This window comes from Eutrema salsugineum, unplaced genomic scaffold (genome assembly GCF_000478725.1).
Source record: "Eutrema salsugineum unplaced genomic scaffold, Eutsalg1_0 scaffold_10, whole genome shotgun sequence".
Classification (NCBI taxonomy): Eukaryota; Viridiplantae; Streptophyta; class Magnoliopsida; order Brassicales; family Brassicaceae; genus Eutrema; species Eutrema salsugineum.
The window spans coordinates 9,793,022-9,808,988 of record NW_006256908.1 but is presented as its reverse complement, the minus strand read 5'-3'; the positions used below and the strand labels follow the sequence as shown (position 1 = coordinate 9,808,988).

General features: G+C 33.7%; 4 protein-coding genes across 5 annotated transcripts; all 4 read right to left on the bottom strand.

The window, feature by feature from the left end:
- Window positions 1-1,352: 1,352 nt before the first annotated feature.
- On the bottom strand, window positions 1,353-3,663 carry LOC18027192 (protein FATTY ACID EXPORT 3, chloroplastic). Its single transcript, XM_006411007.2, has 6 exons — window positions 3,298-3,663; window positions 2,571-2,961; window positions 2,318-2,485; window positions 1,972-2,021; window positions 1,846-1,883; window positions 1,353-1,619 (listed from the first exon to the last, which is right to left on the bottom strand). Exons 1-6 carry the CDS (start codon window positions 3,550-3,552, stop codon window positions 1,499-1,501), a joined length of 1,023 nt encoding a protein of 340 aa, XP_006411070.1. The 5' UTR covers window positions 3,553-3,663; the 3' UTR covers window positions 1,353-1,498.
- A 2,257-nt stretch (window positions 3,664-5,920) lies between these two features.
- On the bottom strand, window positions 5,921-9,583 carry LOC18027191 (non-specific lipid-transfer protein A). Of its 2 annotated transcripts, XM_024161019.1 has the most exons (3): window positions 9,558-9,583; window positions 6,383-6,722; window positions 5,931-6,125 (listed from the first exon to the last, which is right to left on the bottom strand). In XM_024161019.1, the coding sequence occupies exons 1-3, from the start codon at window positions 9,562-9,564 to the stop codon at window positions 6,116-6,118; spliced, it is 357 nt and encodes a 118-aa protein (XP_024016787.1). In that variant the 5' UTR covers window positions 9,565-9,583; the 3' UTR covers window positions 5,931-6,115. The 2 variants fall into 2 exon arrangements, with proteins under 2 accessions (XP_006411069.1, XP_024016787.1); XM_006411006.2 differs by lacking the exon at window positions 9,558-9,583 and having other exon boundaries at window positions 5,921-6,125; window positions 6,383-6,838.
- On the bottom strand, window positions 8,683-9,629 carry LOC18027190 (non-specific lipid-transfer protein 2). Its single transcript, XM_006411004.2, has 2 exons — window positions 9,218-9,629; window positions 8,683-8,907 (listed from the first exon to the last, which is right to left on the bottom strand). The coding sequence occupies exons 1-2, from the start codon at window positions 9,562-9,564 to the stop codon at window positions 8,898-8,900; spliced, it is 357 nt and encodes a 118-aa protein (XP_006411067.1). The 5' UTR covers window positions 9,565-9,629; the 3' UTR covers window positions 8,683-8,897.
- Window positions 9,630-12,574: 2,945 nt separating this feature from the next.
- On the bottom strand, window positions 12,575-14,041 carry LOC18027189 (protein DETOXIFICATION 53). Its single transcript, XM_006411003.1, has one exon. It carries the CDS (start codon window positions 14,039-14,041, stop codon window positions 12,575-12,577), a length of 1,467 nt encoding a protein of 488 aa, XP_006411066.1.
- Between the last annotated feature and the right edge of the window lie 1,926 nt (window positions 14,042-15,967).

Genomic DNA, 15,967 nt, shown 5'->3' with positions numbered 1-15,967 from the left:
TGGCTATTAGAGTAGCCACTAGTCACTTTACACTAACACTTGGATGTTAAAAGACTTATGGAGGATGGTGAAGCTTTGACGAAAACCAAATATTGGAAAAAGATCAGGAATTATTTGCACAAGTACTAACGTCTCAACCAATGCCTACACCTTTAATCTGCGTTGCTAACATTTCAAAGCGTTATTTTTTGTATTGTTGATAGCATCTCCGGATGGGCGGGCTAACACCACTCCAAATTACACAGAATTTTAGATCGCTAAAATTGTACACAACTTAAACAGACTTCTATGTGTTTGGACAAAGACTCTAAGCAAAAAATACTTAATGTTAAAAAAAATACTTCAATGTGCCTAGACTAAAAAAAAAGACTTTAAGCAAAAAAAAAACTTAATGTTAAAACACCAATGGCAGTCAATTTAAAAAAACTAAAAACAAAACAAAATGATTGTGCGATAATCGGTCATGAGATTTTTATCATTTGTCCAATTTTACTAAACTATATAAAGACAATAAGTATGTAAAAATATTGACTTTCTAAAATATTATGAACTCAAATACTCAAAAGTATGCTAAATATATTTGGTTTATCCAAATCAACACGCAAAATAGTATAATGTGTGAATATTAGTTTGGTTTATCCAATTTTATAGTTTAGGTATATAAGAAAATCTATCTATAAATAAATTTAATAAGTTTTTGTAGTAATCAAATTTCGATGTTTGTTAGATGAAAAACTCAATAGCTCTTCAAAGTTTCACAAATGTAGTTTGTGAACTATTTTTTGTGGTTTTCTTCCTATGCTTAACCAAAGCTACTAAATATTAATTATTAGCAAAATAAAAAACATCACAAACTGGTCAAATTCACTTTAACTAAATATATATTTTAGATTGTATTAATCTAGACCAAAACTATCCTAGTTTTAAGATTTAGATATGAACTAGTCAAATGGTGATCTCAATTCAATTTAAGTTTTTCATTTACTTTTGAATTAAATTTGGTAGTAAACTTTTGACGATGTAGTTTTTAATTTGTTTATTTTTTTTGGTTTATTCATTTAAAAGAAAAACTAATTTGTATTTTAAATGTTTGATTAAAAATTAAAAAAAATGAAAAATACAATCATGGTCACTATTAACAAATAACAACATACAAATTTTCCATAAACATCTTATCTAATTAGTTTTAATACAAAAGGACCACTAAATCATAAATAGCTCCTGCCATAATCAATTTGTTGAAAGAAAATATGTATAACAAAATATAAATTTACAAGCATTATCAATTAGTTTTTTTGATGTTTTTTATGAATGAAAAAAAAAATGTGAACTTCAAATTATAGTAGAATATATTTTGTGAAAAAAAACAAGCTTTTAAACATATTTTATTAAAATTAAGTCCTTGGTCATGTTTCCCAATCCATAACATAGACACGGCCTGTGTTTGGACATCAAAATAACATAGAATATGATGCTCATGTTACCCTCCATGATTTTTCTATCCTTCTCTTCTTACAAATCCATCGCTTGATTCATCTTCTCCTCCATCTTCTTCTATCTTTGGTCCCTTTTCTCTCTTGCCTACCATCTTGTACACGTAAAATGCCAACACACCACCACTGCAACAGCAATCCAACACATTTAAGCCTTCTTTCTGATGTAAATCCTAATTAACTTTTATATGCAATGTGTGTTTTCTTTCCCAGTGGGACATATGAATCTAACTTCTGTTGATGGACGAATGTAAAATGTGTAAAGTATGACTACATCATCATTAATTATCTATCGCTCGTGTTGCTTTTATGATATTGCAAATGTAAAAGAATATTTGTCTCTAGTATGTACCTCGTAAGGGTGGTCAAAAAACCCAGGAACGTAGATCTCTGTAGGAATAGAAAGAAAGACTGTATTATGTTTCATTCAAAGCCATTGTTCAAATAAATGAACCATTTTGAAATATAATCACGTTACCTGAGATAGTAGCAGCTTCAACTCTCTCAAAAATATGATTGCCACTATAGCTATTGAACATAAGAACATGGAAATAAATGAGTGTCAACAAGTTTGATTTACACATCTGACAAATCACATTGGTGAAAATATAATCTGTTGACTAAAATCCCAATATATATACTAGTTGAACAAGTCCCAGTACCGCTTGAAACAAGCCTCAGTTCTATACAAATCAACAGTGCAACTTTAACTAATTCCTTCATGGTTAGCTACTTGGCATGTCAAAGGGGTTCAGAAACACAAATTCACACTGGCTTTTTGATGATATGTGAAAGAATCAACACAAATGAAACAGCTCACTAACCCATCTGTCCTTTGAAGAACTTAGTAGATGATTCTCCTTTCCTCTGAGACTTTAGACTTGCCAGGCTCAGTGCAAAAAGAGCTCCACCAAGAATGACCCCAAACCTAATGGCTGGAATGCTTCCCGATACCATAAAGGAAATGAAACCACCCACAAGCAGGAGTAGACCTGCAAAGTATACATTTTTTTTTTATCATCCGATTTTACTCACCATGAAAGTTTAAATAAGGAACACGATATATAACGTGCTTACCATAGGGTATTCCAACATGAAAATCTTGCGTTCGTGAAACGTCTTTCAGATCCTCGGTGGAGGCGAATGCTTCGACGATCTCTTTCACATCTGAAGGTGATTCTTCTGCTGCTTTCAAAATATATTCTCTACTCTCCTCGCCAACCTCTTTTGCTTTTGTACCCAACTCTTCTTTCGCCTTCTCCGCTTGAATCCTAAGTTGTTCAGAAGTATCTTTCAAGATTGTCATTGCTTTTTGGGAGTTTACGGTGTATGCCTCCGATGACACGCTCTGCATCTTTGAAACCTGCTCTTTGAAAGACGCAAGAGTTTGTTTCCATGCTTCCTGAGATGTATCATCTTCAGAATCTATATCACTCTTCTCCTTCCCCACCTCAACATCTGATTGCTCCTGTTCGAATATTGGCAATAAAGTTAGCCAATTTTAGTCAAAAACATATATACATGCATCAAAACTGCTGATTTCAAACTCCAAATTGCACCTCTCATGTCAAAATATGATAGCTTAATCAAGAAAATTTCACATTTTTAAGGAAAAAGAGCAAACTGTGTGAATTCACAATCCGCAACAACTCATACCCCGAAGTCCAATTACTTTCGTTTCCTAAACTTGATTGCTAAACATAATCCAGACATTCGAGTATCAAGCAATTTACAGAATAAAAATCTAAACTTTAAGAATATTTAACACAGAATTAAGAAGCTTTGAAGCAAAACCAGTACTCACCGATTCCTCGTGGGATGCAGCGAAAGCAACAACGGAACGATCAAGCATGACCTCTGAGCTAAAGCCGAAACGTAGCCCTGTACAAGAAACGGCAGCTGGAGAAAACGTAGGACCACTGAAATGGCGACGGCTAGGAAGGGCATGGAAACGGAGAGAGCGTGGAGCAGAGAGCGTGACCGGTGGACGAGAATGAGCTCGGTGGAGCAAGCTCGAATTAGGGTTTCTGATTGACATCAGCTCCATTGGGATACTCATAGCTCTGATCAAATGAGTACTCGACGAAGAGAGGGAGAGAGAGAGTTTTGCTTTAGGGATTCAGGAGCTGTGTTGTTCCGAATGCTTCAACTACGAAGCAAGCAAGGAATTTCCAAGAGGACTTAACCAAACACAAGAAGAAGAACAAAAAAAAATGGAGTGAAAACGACGTCGGAACATTTGGAAATACCTAAGTAAAGCGAGTGGGCTTTGAACAAATATCTCGATGAGTTTTGGCAAGTTTGCAACAGTAGGCCCTCTTAATCCTAAACCGAGCCAAACCGATCGTCTTTATCCGGTTTAACTTATAGTGAGCTACAAAACCCGATTTTTGTTCTAAAACCTTGAGTCAACATTTCAAGTTCAACAATTTTTGTTCGCAGAAGAGTGAGAGTGACACTGTGATAATAAAGTCGAGATGACAAAAAAACCTACAGTTGCGGAAATTTTGGTAGTCCTAGGTATAGTTCCAGCAAATTTTATATTTATCTAGTCGGATTAAATTTAAATAGTATATACTAAGAAACTACCATCTATCTACCATCCATAATAATTAGTTACGGCTTCCAGATGCAGAGTAAAGCATTTAATGCAAAATTCCATGTAAGGTGGTGGAGAAATGCGGATTGCAGATACACAAAACACTTCAAATAATTTTCATAGCCTATAGTTTTATTTGGACACGTGTATACCTTTCAAATTTTTGATATATAAAACTGTCAACTATGAAGAAAATCCACGATGTTCTTGGTAATCTAAAGAATGAAACAGTACAAACTTGGAGAAATGTCCCGTTATTTTATTTTCTATAATCTTAATAAAATGTATCGTTAATTCTCAACTGTAATGTACACTAATGAAACAAAACTAGCTTTAGCAAGACTATTACAGAATATTAGTGAACATAGATGTACGTAGTACAGACGGGCAATTAATAGGATAGCCATAATATAAAAAAATATATAAAATTTTAAATAGGAAATGAAAACCTCTAAATAAACAGCCATTCAAACATCTTATTTCATAATTTTTATATATTTTTATAGGGTAATCCGAACTTTTGATTGATAAACAAAAGATATCAGCGTCCTTTTTATGGCAAATAAATTAGCGTGAACTTTTCCATTAATTCAACAATATATATTGGAGGTTTTTGTGTTTTGAAATACATGTTTCGTGTGATTTCTTATATATAAATGAAAATAATGAAGAAGGTATTATATTATATATGTACACTTAATACTCTAATAAATATTTATATGTTGTTTTCACATAAATAAATGCTAGGTACGGATACACACGAGAAGATGTCGGTTTGTTCTACCCTCACGCACCAAAGAGTTTAGATGGTTCGTCATTATGTGAAAAAATTGACTGATACATAACAAATATTGAATGGCACGACACATGGGTAGGATTGAGTCACTGTCAGTTGCCTAAACAACGTTTCAAGGCCATCACTTTGAGTCTTAGATCGTCGCCCCATACTACTATTTCTAGTCCTATTTTAGTGAAAACTAGGTGTTTTCACTTGTACAATTCGCTAGATTTTTTATCTAAGTTTTAATTTTATTCCATCAACTATTTCTTCTCCTTGTTTCCTCGTTGCTTCTTTGCTTTCTCCTTGATGCAATTGTCTCCCCCCAAGTCTCCTAATGCTCCTTTCATCGAATGTGACCTAAATCTCCACAAAAAGTAAAAGTAATCTAGGACTCCTAAATGCAAGCAAAAAGTAATCTAGGACTCCTAAAACTCCTAAATATGGAACCTACAAGGACTAAAGAGAGTAAAAACAAAGGGACCCTAATATTAAAAGGAGATTAAAAAACAATGAATATCATCAAACCATTCATATTAGATTAAATTACAATTTTTATCCAAATTAAAATCAAAACGTTAACAGACCATATATCTACAACCATATTAACTTACTATTACAGCTTGCAGAAGAAACAGTCAAGCATTTAAAGCAGAATTAACAAAAATTCCTCGTAAGGTAATGGAGAAATGCAGATACACCAAACACTTTACTATCTTTATTTTTTCTTACTCGTGTTCGTGTACGTCAATAATTTATCTTTATCTTTTTCAAGTTTCTTATGCATAAACCAATAGTTTATTACATTTACCACTAATAAGACTGTCCCGTTATTTTAATATTTTTGTTATACTAATTAGCTCTGGAACAACACGGAACGAGATGATGTTCTCCCCCGCACTCTGTTAAATGTTATACTTTAATATTAACATTTGATATTTTTCTGCCAACATCCATTATTATGTCCTGCCCCGCACTCTGTTATTTCATGCAAATTGATGAATTGTTTTCATATGGATGAAACTAATCTAAGCATTAGTAAGAATATAATAGAACAACGTAAACTTCAAATCCGAAATTCATATAACGTTGCTTGAGAACATACTACAAACGACCAGTTAATAGGATCGCCATAATAGAAAATACAGGAAATTAAAAACAGTCACTTGAACATCTTATTTAATATTGTCTCATCCGTTTTTGTAATATTCGGAACGTCCGCTAAAGCTTTCATCCAACCCGCGCTCATTTCACGCTGCAACCATATTCAATCAAACATAACACCGTACGTTAATATTAAAGCCTCAAATTTAACTTAAAAAAAACCTTATAATATATACTTGTTGCATCAATATACAAAACTCAAAAGTTCCATCAAACATGAGGGAAAAACTCTGAAATTTTCATTAAAATATTTGTATTTCGTACAAAATTCCCATGATCTTTTTTATGATATATACTTTTTAGCATTTATATGAAAATAGAGTGAATGAGAGATCTTCAGACATATACCTGTTGCAGTTGGTGCTGGTGCTGATTGGGAAAGGAACATTGACTCCACAAGCCTTAGGAAGTCCAGCTGCACGGCCAGCGTTGAGATTTGGGCCCAAGGCATTAGCGGCAGTTTTAAGGCAACGACAAGCTTGTTGACGGTCCGGGGTTGTACGGGCCATGCTGTTAAGGTTTTTAATGCCTGAGCAGCAAGCTCCTGGAACGGGCCCACCTTGGGTAATGTAGCCAATGCACGCTGCAACGTTGCTGGTAACGGTGCCACAGGTCAGAGCCGCTTTGGCTGTGATTGGACCGGCCACAATCATGCAGGCCAAGACCAGGAATGCCAACTTCATTAGACCAGCCATTTTCTTTTTATCTTGGAAATATAGTTTTTTTTTTGGTTGTTTGAAGAAGCAGATGTATGTAGTGTAGTGATATTGGGTGATGAAGAGAGTTGAGGGAGTGAGTGTTTATATAGAGAAAGAAAGTTTTGATGTTGTGAATGTGAATGGGATTTAGAGGAAATGATTAGTTGATTGGTGGTTGGTTACATTTAATGTACAGTACCTAATTATGTAGGAGTGGTGAGTACCTCTCATTTCTCATCTACGTATTTTGTTTGACATTTCAATCATATTATTTTTCTGAAAACTTATAATACTTACATTTTTTACCGTAGTTCTTTTCCCCCCCCCCCCCCCACCCACAAAAAGACGTATGTAATCTCTCTTGCATTTTCATTTTAAGAATGTTAAAACTATACATGGATAAGAAAATAGTCATTTCACGTAGAAATATCACTAAATGTTATATTCTTATTGTATCTTACTTAACATCATCTGACTAATATCTTTTACATCCGATTAACAAATGAAAATAATTTAGCTAGCGGATCCAACAAAATACGTAAAAACTTTCTTAATGAGATGAAACGCAAGTCACGCAACACGAAAATTTAATATAATTAAAACCATATATTATGCTCTCATTTTTCAACAAATATGTATGCACTATGTATATAAGTCTAGAAATTTACATTGCAATCTTTATTTTAAATATTTGATTCACTCATACAAGACTAGATATATGCGTTAAGTACACACAAATTATATCTTCACAAAACAAGAAAAACACATATGAGTTTCAAAAACTTTAAAAAACTCCTCTTTCTCAAACAAAGTCTACATTTGTTTTACAAACTGTAGCTGTTAATCTTGAGAGCTGCTGTCCCAAGACCGTTTTTCGCTGTGGATCAAATAAATATGTAAGAAAATTATGCAAAACGATAATTTACCCGTTTTGTTTAACTTTATCATTTTTTATACACATTAGACTAATAATCAACAAAGAAAAATCAACAAATGTTATTTCGGAAGAACAGAAATATAAATCCGACTATTTCTATCACATAACCACCTATACAAACAAAAACCTTGAACCAACATGAGTCTCTTTGGACTAATTCAACAAACAGTCGGTGATTTTCCGGTATAACTATGATTTTGTAAATTTCCGTCAAAATGTGATTGCGCTATTTTCTTATCACAACGCGAGTTTCTTCTCACCTCCCAAATTTTGTTTCCCAAACGCACAGTTGCCTCCAATAAATCTGCAAAAAAAACTTCATCTACAACAATAGCAGCTTATATGGGTTTTTCTCTAATGTATTTCATCATCTTTGGTATTATTTCATGGTTAAGACTTATTGGTTTGATTTTGATTGTAAAATTGAGTTTCCCTCGATGTGTTAAAAAAAAAAGTAGTTAATTAGCAACACTGAGAGAGCAACCAGAATTGGGCCTAGACTTTTGGGAGCTGTATGGAGTTTAACAGAATTTTGATTTTTCTTCTTTAGAAAAAATTCATCACACGGTAGATTATAAATTAAATTAAATTAGAAAAAATAATAACTAACAATGATGAAAAGATAACCAAATTTTGATAGAAATATTATTTCGTTATGTTCATTTTATTGGTTTGTCCAATATCCAAATCATTATCTAATCTGTAAAATTAATTAAGTCAAACTGAAATAAATCCCTAGTTTTGGGCACATTATAAGATAGGGTCCTGGTTTTCCAAGAGTTGTCACGATTCCATATAGCGATCCATCATTTTCTCGATTATCTTAAGTCTAAACAAGTAAATAGTACAAATTTGGAGAATGTCCCGTTATTTTATTTGGCTGTAAAATTAAATTTAAATTATCCGTTACTTCCCAACTGTAATGCAAATCAATATATATATATATATATATTGTTAATGTATAATGATCATTTTTCATATCGATGAAACTAAACTAAGATTTGGTAAGAATATAAAATAATGTGAACTTTGAAACTCATATAACGTTGATTGCGAACATAGTACAGACGACCAAGTAATAGGAACGCCACCATAAAAGAAAAAAGAAAAAAAGACAGGAAACTAAAAACTCAAAAAAAAAACAGACATTACATCTTATTTAGTATTCTCTCATAGTCTCATATAATATTTGAAACATCCGCTAGAGCTTCATCCGACCGCCGCTCATTTAACGCACGCTGCAACCACATACAAATAAACATAACACCGTTACTATATAAAAACCTCTAATTTCCACTCAAAAAAATAAACTTTTAATATATACTTGTTGCAACGGTATAAAAATTCAACTTTTATATTGGAACATGGTTGAACCGGGAAGACTTATAAACTTTAGTAAAACATGAAACCGTTTTATAGCAAACTCAAATCTTCATTTTGTCAAAAAAACTAACTTTAATATTAGTTACATCGTATATTCGTATTGTAACAAAACAAGAAACCTTTAGTTTTCATATGTATCAGAGAGAGTGAGAGATTAACACATACATGGCGCAGTTAGTGTTTTTGCTGATTGCGTATGGAATATTGACACCACATGCCTTAGGAAGTCCAGATGCACGGCCAGTGTTGAGACCGGAACCTAAGGCGTTGGCGGCTCCAACAAGGCAACGGCAAGCTTGCTGACGGTCCGGGGTTGTACGGGCCATGCTGTTTAGTCTTTTAACGCCGGCGCAGCACGCTAAGGGAAGGGGCGTACCTTGGGTCAAGTAGCCAATGCACGGTGCCAAGCTACTACTAACGGTTCCACAGCTAAGAGCCGCTTTGGCTGTGATTGGACCGGCCACAATCATGCAAGCCAAGACCAAGCATGCCAACTTCATTAGACCAGCCATTTTCTCTCTTAGTTCTAGGGGTTTGTTTTCGATGGTTTGCAAAATGAGATGTGTGTGTAATGATGAGTGATGAAGAGAGTTTGGGGAGCGAGTATTTATATAGAGAAATGTAATGTGAATGCGATTAGAGGAATAGGAGTAGTTGGTTGGTTGTTGATTTCATTTAATGCAGAGGTCCTAATTATGTAGGACCTCTCATCTATTTTGTTTGACATTTTTAGCTCAGTTTTATATTTTTTTATGTAAAAGTTCTACAACCAACGTACTTGTTTTTGAATTTCCAATATTTCTTAGGAGTTTTAAATTCTATAGATGTGGTACGAAAAAACAAATAAGGAAAATAGGTGTACATTGGATACGCAAAATAGATATTTTACATAGAACTATCATTAAACTTTATTTTAGCAAAAAAAAAAAAAATTCATTAAATATTATTTATTTTAACATCATGTGTTCAATATCTTCTACATAATGAGAATGATCATGAAGTACATCGATTTTGTAGACACGGTATATAGTATCAGCTAAAATGATTTTACCAGAGGTAAGAAAAATATATATGATTAAACATGTACAACAAAATACATAAAATTTGGTAATGATTGAAGTATAGATTAAACATATCACATATGTCAAATACGTACTTAAATTGGTCATCATTTTTTTTATGCGAAGACGATAATCTTACGATCCAACAATTGACGAACAAGAAAAATAAAATCTACTTTTTGACAAGAAAATCCAAATCTGACGATCTGAATCTTTTAACGTAACAATTTACTATCTTTAACAAAAAAACGTAGCAATTTACGAACGAAATTAAGCTTGAAACCAAGATGAGTTTATTAAAGAGAACAAACCTAAACAAAAAATTCTCCTTTTATGATATCTATAGGTTTAAGAGTATGACTTTGATTAGTACATGAATATTTTATTTAAAACTTTTGTTTGCTTCCCTGAAAATTTCTCCGTAAGGATATACACAAGAAGGTGTCGGTTTTCGCTGCCCTCCAACACCATAGAGTGTATGTAGATGGTTCGTCGTTATGTGAAAAAAATTGAATGCATGACACATGGGTGGGATGGGGTCATGCATTGTCGGTTGCTTTGCTTTTCAAGTCCATCACTTCGACCGTCGCCTATTCTAGTCTTATCCCGGTAAAACTAAGTGCTTCATTTGATAAGTATTTATAGATAGAAATATATTATTTTAGATGTACAAGTATGTGCCTTTCATAATAAGAAAACAATTCAGTGTGTCAAAAGACTCAAAACAATGCTAATTAATTTTCCGGAAAAAAAATCGAATGATAACATATTACAATAACTTTCAATCATAACATATTAACATGAAGTTATTCTATCATATAAAATTTTTAATTCAGGATAAATTGGTAGATTCGTGAAAATCGTTTAACAACGAAAAATTATTGGCTTTATTAAATATCGAATTTGAGACTGTAACTTTTTCAAAATCATATATCGTTGCTAAATAAATCGAATTTTTTTCCCCAATAGCAATGATGCATTTTATAATTTATATACACATGTCACTTTTATCGATTCTCATTCAATACACACCAAGAAATTGAGTCGTGTAATTTTTCTATCTACCATCCTACTGCAGAATAATGAATTTGCTCTGTCAGCATTAATATATGCATTATATGCTTATTCAAGTTTGAGACTTTTTTGAAACCGAAAGCTCACCATTTTTTTTTACGCAAAACCTCACTAGTTTATTTATCCTTAAATTTTTAACATAATAAATCAATAGATACGTTTAAATTAAGTATTTTGAAAGGAAAAAAAATATTTTGTAATCTTATCTTTAACTCGATACTTTTGAACGATTGTTCTTTCGGTCAGAAAATGTGTTAAAAGTTCCCTGTAGGATATGGGTATGGGTAGGAACACGTCAAAATAAGTCTTCTGTAGTTTTTTTATTCATGTGTAATCTTATTTACTGTTTAACACGAGAAACTGTATTTACTGTTTCAAAAATGTCGGTGCCTAAAGGGGTACATGATATATGCCTTGAGAATTAGGCACCGAAATGCCACATGCAACATATTATATGTACGCACAACACGTGTGACCAGAAAGTCCATATGAGGTAAATACATGGGATACGGATAACATCTATGCAAGTGAGAAATTTCAATATATTTTATGAATACATTGTGATAAATACCCATCGTTTTGTGTCAATTGATTTTGAACTGAGATACAGTAAAATTAACTGGATATAAATAATCAAATTTGGCAATAAATTACTCTACTTGCTCCTGTTAAAGTTCGGCTCACTATGGCCCCTTTTCCTTGATTTCGGTTTCAATATCTTTTTCCCGTAAGTTTTAGTCTTCTTAGCTAATCTAGACATGGTTTCCCCAAAACCTATTTGAGTTCCATTTTTCTATTTTCTTTATTTGATTAGTTAGTTAAATTTTCCTTTCTCTGGTTTTAGCTTTACAAACAATCTCTTTTCTTTTTTAAATAGCTTAGTTTGATCAGAATCAGCAATATATTTAGAGTTTAAAAAAAACAAAGAATGAGCAAGTATATTCACAAGTTTGGGCCGTATCAAACTTGTTGCTAGTTATATACAAAATGCAAAGCCATTTTGATAACTGTTTCTTCACTGCATACTTCTGAGTTCTGAGTGCTGACTTACATAAAGAAACATGGGGGAAAATATTAGATAACCCATGTACGTACTAGATTACATGTGCTAATAATATAAACTCAACCAATTAATAGGTACTTATGATTGTTTTGCCAAAATATTGGTTAGCAATTCCGATGCAAATATATATTTTTATGGCTAAGAATGTAAATATTTCATTAAAATGAAACGTTCTGGTTTTACAAGATTATAAAACCTATCAAATGTTACGATGCAAATATCTATCTTGGGTATTTTAGTTTGCAAAAAAAAACAAAACAAAATAATTCCTATGTAATTAACAATCCATTAAAATGATCGATTGAAAATTTTAAAATTTCTAGATTAGTTGGTGTTTTGTAGTAAACCAATCTCCAAATCATTGCTACCAACATCATCATCAACTCCTACTTCAGTTTGGACGGTTTCTTCGTCCGATGACAAATGACTTTTGTCGGCTGCAGCAGAAGTAAGTTCCTCTGCTCGCTTCACCTGGTGAGCCCAATCCGTACGAACCAATGTATAAAGCATCATAACTAAACATGTAATCTGCGCAGCCAACAGTCCATACCATAGCCCACGAAACCCAATTTTAAACCCAAACGTGGTTGTAACAGCCACCGGCAAGCCCACAATGTAAAACGCACATAAGTTAACGCGTGCCCCATCTTTAGGCCTTGCCGTGCCCGTCAAGACTCCGCAAGCAGCCGTCTGCGGCGAGTTTCCGATCTCACAAAGCCCTAATATCGGAAGCGCAGACGAAATCAACCCTAGAATCTCCGGTTCGTCCGTGAACATCTTTCCCCAAACCGACCTAAGAGCGGTCACAAAAACAGCAGCTGATAAACCGTAAGCTACTGCGAGTATCAAACCAATCACGGTCGTACATTGAGCTCGTGTAGGTTGCCCACCTCCTAGAGCATGGCCTACACGAGTTGCAATAGCGCAGCTTATAGCAAACGGGACTACGTAGAGTAGTCCCGTTGTTTGAATCAGTATTCCCATGGCGGACACACTCGCTTTAGGGTTTCCAAGAAGCCCACAAAGGAAAAGCATTATCTCATACCACCAATACTCCAAACACACAGAGATTGCGCTTGGTGCGGCTAGAGAAAGAAGCGGCCACCAGCCACGGAAAAGAGACCGCAAAGCTAGCCCTTCCCAAGGTTTGATTAAAGAATCCGAATAACACGTGTAAACGAGTAGTCCAACGTTGATGTTCATTGTGTTAAAAGCCATTGCGATTGCAACGCCCTTAACGCCTAAACGCATACGCACGACGAAGACGTAGTTAAAGAGAGGATGAAGAAGAATGGATACGATTGCTGATATCGTTAATGGTGACGTTAGGCCTTGCGTTCTAAGGAACGTTCGTAGCGGGTGAAGCATGGCTTGAGCCAAGAGCTCAGGGACGAAGAAGACCATGTATGTTTTGGCGACACGTGTGATATCCGGGTCTTGACCCAACCTGAGGAAAATGGGTTCGATGTTGAGCCACGTGACGGAGATTGGAATAGAGACGACAATCAAGAGACAGAACATTTTCTGAAACGTGTGGCTAAGTACGGTCCAACGTTTGGCACCGAAGGCTTGGCCACAGATTGGGTCCATACCAACGGAAAGGCCTTTGAGCACGGAGACTCCGGTGATGTTTCCAAAGCCCATGGCGAGTGCACCACCAGCGAGTTCGACTTTTCCGAGGTGGCTCAAGAACCACATTGAGATTATTGATCTCGAGAAAATGAGGAGTGATGTCATCACGATCGGGCATGCTATTTTCGTGAGCGACGACATTTCCTCTCCCACCTGCATGGGAGGAAAAAATATATGTTAGGTTTTTCAAGTCAATAACTATTAATCCGAGACATATAAAAAAGTAAATAAACAAGAAAAGCATTCATTATTTTATTGTACTGGGCTTATAGACTTATAGTTACAAGCATTCAAGAAAATACTATACATATAAAGAAAGAAGCGCGCGAGCTAAGTATATTGACATTTAACAAAATACTTTTATATGATCTAGTCTTTAATCGTTTATTATATATAACACAGGAAAATAATATATCTATGGAAAAAAAAACTAGAATATATGTAGGCGATTTGGTTTTAATACGTTTTCACTTCCAATATAAGCCTCGTTCAATATGATATTTCACACATATTTAAAATTTATTAAGCTATCTCTTAGTATATCAATCATTAGTATAGTTGTTAAACGAAATATAAAACGATTTTTTTTGTAAGAGAAAAAAATTCTTAAAACATTTTTTTTATCGAACAGAAGGATATTACATACAATACGAGAAAATATTATATAATTTAAATATAAGAGCAATTCCTAAGCACGAGGATGATGGTCGCATCACATGGCCACTGGGACTGGGATGAGAAAGTTGAAAAAGAAGAGAAAAAAGGTTTAAATTCTATAACTTTTAGAACTGAATAATCAAATTCACAAGTGACAGAAAAGCGAATGGCTAACTGTACCAACATTCTAGGATCTTTTTAAATAAAAACCATCATGGGTTCTAAAAAGCTCACCTTTTTATTTTCTTTTTGGAAAACACAATCAGCTTAGATATCTTTCATTTCATGAACTTCAATAGAAATATCAATGCTTCAAACAACATAAAATCGGTCTAGAAAAAAATGCATATATTGTAGAAATATCATGAACTACTATTTAGATTACAAAAGAATTAGATGAAGTATTTCAAGAAGGACTTGATTATATAAAAAATGGAATTAATAAGATAGTAAAGTACTTGTACTAACTAAAGGACTAATAGAAAATGTACATAATAAGAGGAAGCATATATAGGAAACTTTTTGTGTAAGTACAACCCAAAATAAAAGCACCATCTATCTCAGTCCATGAAAGTGAGATAACATATCATACTATTGACGCTTTATACATACATATGAATATGTACATACACACACATTCAAAGTTTCAAACATTAGATATATATAGACAATACAAGTTTTGGTTATATATAGAGATAAACAATGGTTACATATAATGGATCCCAACTACATTTGTTAACTAAGTTTAAATATTTTAAGTTTTCTTCAAACTGATTGTATTTTTTTTTTTGTGACAGGGGTTTTGTTCAAATTGATTGTTTTAAAAGAGATGCATGACTTTCCATTATGAAGCTATACAAACAGTCAAAGCAGCATTCAATCCAGTACGTATAAGATCAAGTTCCAAGAATTCCATATTACGTACCATCCCAAAATACGATAAAAGTGACTGAAAATGATACTATAATCAATCAAAATTAACTAATTCGCTTGTCAAACATCGAAAAAAATATAAATAAAAACGTAGAAAACGTCTCCAATAATATGTGGATATGATCCTGAATCTTCAATCACCAAAACTATGAAATCAAACAATAAGCGGAGTAAGTTCTCTAAGCCATCGATATTTTGTGAAAGAAAATGTATAAGAAAATAAAATAAGAAAGAAACAAGCCTCGTTCAAAGGGATGCGACGGAGGCCAGCCGAGAATTTGGAGCTGCCGGCGCTAGTTTCTTCTTTGACTGACGTTGAAACATCGCATTCTCCGTTTATAATCTCTCCAGATTCACTACTTTTCATGTTGGATCTGCACATGCTCATATATATAGATATCTGTATATATTATATATACTATCACCCTTCACTTATAGCAAAAAAGACTTGTTGATAACTACGAAAAGAGGATTGCCAGAGAATTTGGGAACGAG